This window comes from Octopus bimaculoides, chromosome 2, assembly GCF_001194135.2.
Source record: "Octopus bimaculoides isolate UCB-OBI-ISO-001 chromosome 2, ASM119413v2, whole genome shotgun sequence".
Lineage (NCBI taxonomy): Eukaryota > Metazoa > Mollusca > Cephalopoda > Octopoda > Octopodidae > Octopus > Octopus bimaculoides.
In genome coordinates this window covers 8,161,011-8,166,460 of record NC_068982.1, presented here as the reverse complement: position 1 = coordinate 8,166,460, position 5,450 = coordinate 8,161,011, and the positions used below count along the sequence as shown (strand labels likewise).

The 5,450-nt window shown below is 36.6% G+C and overlaps 1 protein-coding gene across 2 annotated transcripts in view; it reads right to left on the bottom strand.

The window, feature by feature from the left end:
- Positions 1-3,399: 3,399 nt before the first annotated feature.
- LOC106867732 (CAR1 transcription factor) overlaps positions 3,400-5,450 on the bottom strand; it is a 24,930-nt gene continuing 22,879 nt past the window's right edge. For both annotated transcript variants that reach the window (XM_052975466.1, XM_052975476.1), the window contains one exon: positions 3,400-5,133. In XM_052975466.1, the coding sequence (XP_052831426.1) occupies positions 3,589-5,133 (1,545 nt within the window). In that variant the 3' untranslated portion in view covers positions 3,400-3,588. The remainder of the gene's footprint in view (positions 5,134-5,450) is intronic.

Sequence of the window (5,450 nt, the reverse complement as noted above, 5' to 3'; positions counted from 1 at the left end):
TATATATATATATATATATATATATATATGCATGCATGCAGAGTGCGATGAATATATTGTCGTCTAAATTACGCAAAAATAAAAATAACACTGACATCTCATTTTACAGATATATTTACCAAAATTACATAAAAATATTTTGAAATACTAAAGAGTAAATTTATTCAATAAAATCGGCATTGGCTTCAACTACGACCTCCAGACGACTTCAGAATCTCCTGCAACTCTTCTGGACGGTTTCCTTTTTTAAGTTGGTGAATGCTGCCATAATCCTTGTCTTCAGTTCATCTTTGGTGTTAGAAGGAGTTTTGTTGGTCTCTCGCTTAACTGCGCCCCACACATAATAATCAAGGGGGTTGCAGTCTGGGGAGTTAGGTGGTCTGATGTTAGGGGTGATGTGGTCGCAAAAATTGTCTGACAGCCATGACTGGGTTCTCTTGTTCGCGTGGCATGGTGCTGAGTGCTGTTGCCAGACATAGGGTCGTCCTGTAGCCACCCTCTTGACCCAGGGCAGCATTACCTCCTACAAGCACTTGATGTAGGCCTCCGTGTTGAGTCTGAAGCCGTGTGGGAAGATGAATGGAGGCATAACGTAGTCATCACCAGTGATCACTCCAAACACCATGATGTTGACTGGATGTTTGATCTTTATCACTCTCGGTACATGTCCTCAGATTGACACCTAAACACTCTGAAATGTTCGTATTGGAGCTTCCGGCGCGAATGCCTAGCAGTACAGCATGTTGTTTCCAAATTTCTGGCAGTGAATTGCGTCATGATGCTCTTTTTCTCATAGATGGTACCCAACTAACCCTACTATATTGTGTAGTCGACAAAATCAAAAACAAACAATGCGCATGCACAAAATTAAAAATATAAAATGGCGAAAATTTACCCATCGCACCCTGTATGTATGTGTGTGTGTGTGTGTGTGTGTGTGTGTGTATACGCACACACATATACGATAGGCCTCTTTTAGTTTCCGTCTACCCAACCCACTCACAAAGCTTGGCTGGTCTGGAGCTATAGTAGAAGACACTTGCCCAAAGTACCATGCAGTGGGACTGAACTCCAAACCATGTGTTTGGAAAGCAAACGTCTTGCCACAGTCACGCATGCGCCTAGGTAGATAGATATATACATATAACAAAATTACTCACTGCTTGTTTGTGGATGACTTGAAATTGTATGCCAAGAGTATGCATGAGATGAAAAAGAGCCTTGACATGGTTACAACATTCGCAAAGGAAATAGGGTTGGAGTTTGATGGCGATAAATGTTGCTATAGGCTGTGCAAAGAGGGAAAACTGTAAACCAGACAAACAGTTATTTCTATCAACTGCTTCTCCTATATCTGACGATGAATGTTTCAAGCACCGAGGGGACAAATGAAAACATATCCTACCAGTAACAAGACACGTGTCACTAAATAATATTACAGCCAGATAAGGAAAATATGGACCTCGGAACTTTCTGCATGCAATAAGACAGTGGCTCACAAAATATATGCTATGAGTACCAGGTACGGATCTTTGGTTTTCGTCACTGTTTACACTTTTGTTTCAATTGTTTTCAAATTTGGTATATGGGTTAAGTTTTGTATACTAATTATGTAAATGAAATTCATTTTTCCTATAAATCCCTAATTGAGAAGTAATTAGCCTTTAAAATTTGCAAAATGTGAATATTTTAGCCAATCAGAAGCGTGTATTTTATACGTCGTCGTGGCGAAAAACTCTGTTTTTATAGTAACCAAAGATGCTGCGCATGCGCACAAGGAGGAGACAGATATACGAGAAAGATAATCTACTATAATAATACTCTTGTATTTTTCCCCGTCACAACATATGAATGAGAAAGGAAGAGTGATAGTAAACTGGTGGAATGGTGAACATTTTACGCTGAGAAAGAAAACTCAGTGTTTCAACTCTGTGTGAGTAAATGTGTGTACGCGTACAAAGGAAGTATGTGAATGTATGTGAACATTGACATGTGTATTAATTTGATTTCCCATCCATATTTATATATAAAATACTATAATTAGCCGTCATTTTTTTACGGCACGGGACCAGCTATCTTATTTTATAAAATCCTAGTGTATTTGCAAACTTTCAAAAATTAAGTTAAAAAAAAAATGATCCAAAAATTAAGGAAATCTTTGTCCGGTACCGGATAGATCCTAAAATCTTATCAGTTCATGCCAGTCATGAGGCAAACATCCCTGAAAGTTTCATCCGAATCCATCCAGTGGTCCTTGAGATAGCTTGTCTACGGACAATCAAGCAAACAAACAATCACAACTGAAACAATACCCCCTCCTTCGCTAAGGTAGGGGTAATAATATAAAATCTTAAGTAACTTGTAAACCGGTTGTATGAAAATGTTTCATAGATTACGAAAGAAAAAAATCATCCCAGTAAGGTTAGGGAACGTAATTGATGTGGAAAATTGGAAATTAGGGAATGCACACATGGTATCTTATTAAATAATTCTTTCTATTATAAGCATAGGGCCTGAACTCAAGACGTAAAACGTACGAAATGCTGCAATGCATTTTGCCCGACATGCTAACGTTTCTTATTTCTTTATTACCCACAAGGGGCTAAACATAGAGGGGACAAACAAGGACAGACAAAGGGTTTAAGTCGATTAGATTTATCCCTGTACGTAACTGGTACTTAATTTATCGACCCCGAAAGGATGAAAGGCAAAGTCGACCTCAGCGAAATTTGAACTCAGAACGGCGGCGAATGAAGAAAAACGAAAGTAATTATTTTTTCAAATTTTGGGCACCATATCAGCAATTTAAAGGAGAGTGGGTCAGTCGATTACACTAATACTTTACTATCGACCTCGAAAGGATGCAAGGCAAAGCTGAATTCACAGTGTAAAGAGCTGGAAGTAATGGCGTTAACCCATAAAGCGCTTGGATTTGCACTTACATAGAATGGACAGCTGAGCACATTTTATGAAAATGAGACTACCATGCACACATAAAAAACAAAACAATAGTTAAAATATCTTCTTAGTATATATAATGGTGGAAAGTTTTACATCATCTGATCAGTCATTAGTTGAACTATTAGTCCTCTTGCATTCTGGTGGGTATCGGAGCGTTTGAGTGACATCAGACCCCAACAAACGCCCATAAATTAAAAGCATCTATTTGGGCCACGATCGTGGCCCGTCGCGTTTTGTGTTAAGCATTTTGTCCTACGTGCTAACGGTTCTGTCAGCTAGTTGCCTCGACGAAACTAAAAATCGCGAAACATTCAATCGCAGGCTTCACGGTTTCTGTCAACTGAGTCTAATTCTGTAGTGATATTTTATCATGACTACTATTCTGAAGAGAAACTGTATAGTCAGTTATGAATAATTTAAGGAAATAAATTGCACGAATGAAACCTTTCTAATTTCTCTTTATTATTAATAAGATATACACAATTAAAACACTTCTCTTTAAAAAATGTGATGAAAATGATTTTGAGCTTGGATTGAAATCGTAAGAATTATGCGAAAATAGTTACGAATTCCGTTTTTCCAACTGTTCTGATTTAGCAATATCGACAGACGTTCAAAGTGAAGATACTAAAATATATGAGAAAAACCAGTATCGAGTAGCACTTTAGAACAATCTTCCATCCATTTGAGGATATTGTCCGCTTTGAGTTCCTTTTTAGTCGATTGTCTGGATGCAACATCGTGGAGGACAACGTTCTTTATTGTTAGAAGAGCTGGACTTCTGTGAAAACACACCGTTCGACTTGTATTTGTTTGTGTAGCTTGAAATGAATGATTCTTGAAATATTTCAAAGGGTAAGGAATAAAAGTCTTATTAGACATTTGTAAAGGTAATTTTAAACCTGTTAACTCAAACAAATTTGGTTTTGCATCTGGTTTTAAATATCCTCTGGAAATATAATTTGCAGCGACTGTTTCTTCATTATCTTCGAATTTCCTTCTTTCAGGCCTTTTCCTAATCTTTTCACTTTCAGCGAAATAAAAGTCTCGATTTTGACTGTTTTTGTTTTGTATTCTATTATTTGCATTGACAGTCTCGTTGAAACTATTTTTTTCCGTTTTCGTTAAAACTAATTTATTTTGATTAGGTTTACCATTCATTTTTAATTGCTGAAAGCTGTATTTCCGAGCATATTTTGTATTAGATTTAAATTCTGTTCTTTTATTATCTGTGTCTTTTGTGACAGCCGAAGAGACATCAGTAAAAACTTGAAATGGTTTGTTCAAGGACTCTTCCTTTATTTCTTCGTTTCGTTTACGGTTGTGATTAGTAGACGCATTGTTCGCTGTTGAAATATCACAGTTCGGTAAAGACTGCCTTGAGTGTTTCTGTGAGCAAGCTGATTCACATCGAGAAGATTGTTGAGGCTCGTTGGAAATTCTTTTTATGTTAAAACCGTTTGCATTTGCTTCTATTTCCTTGAGTGAAGGTCTCATAATTTTCTTGAAATTTTTTAAACTACTGCGTTGTTTCGAAGGACTTGACGCGCGAAGAATATCAATCTTGGAACCCTCGTAGGCTTTTGATAAGCAATAATCAAAATTAGGTACATACCATGGTTGTTTAGAATAATTTCCAACCGTTTGATTTAATGAAATAAAGGAAACGTCTTTCCTATTTTTCGAATATCCCGAATGTCTGTTATTATCTGAACTCTTTTCTACTTCCTTTTGGTTTGCACTAACTTCCGGTGTACAATCGTCTGTTGTAACAAATTGTAGATTTTTATAATTTCGAAGGTTGTTCTTGTTGTGAAAACCATAAAATTTTTCGTCGTTCGGATTTAGTAAGCATCTGTTATTATTCGAAACCCTCAAGCTTCGTTGGTTATCGTTGAAGGAGAGTGATTCACTATCACCAATAACATTATCAAAGCGACAACTACTTGGGTTTATGGGTTTCAAAGTTTTTGAGGGATTTCCATGATTTGCTTCGTTCTTTAGTTCATCACAAAAAGTATCATACTTTACTCGGCTTTTGCCCTTCAGACTGTCGCTCGTTGAAGGATTCGTTTTCCTGAAACCCGGAATCTGGTGCCCATCGCGATTGCTCTGCTTCCAAAGAAATCCAACTTGATATTTCGACGTTGCTTTTCGAAGCATTTTATTAGTCTGAAACGAAAAATGAAAAGAGAGGAAATGATATATTAATTATCAAATTGCGATTCTAAGATATTTCGAAATTTCCTTTTCCAAGAATATATTCAATTATAATTTGTTTGAGTTTAACATGACGGTGTATATAGCCTCATCTTTTCTAAAGTTTTCTATACGTTATACAAGCCTCCAGGATACTCTGTGTGTGTGTGTGTGTGTGTGTGTGTGTGTGTGTGCGATTTTAAATTTTAAGGAAAATATGTCAATTTGAGATGTTCGTGAAAGAGAATATTTTAATATTTAGTATTAAAATTCTGCCGAGGTTGACTTTG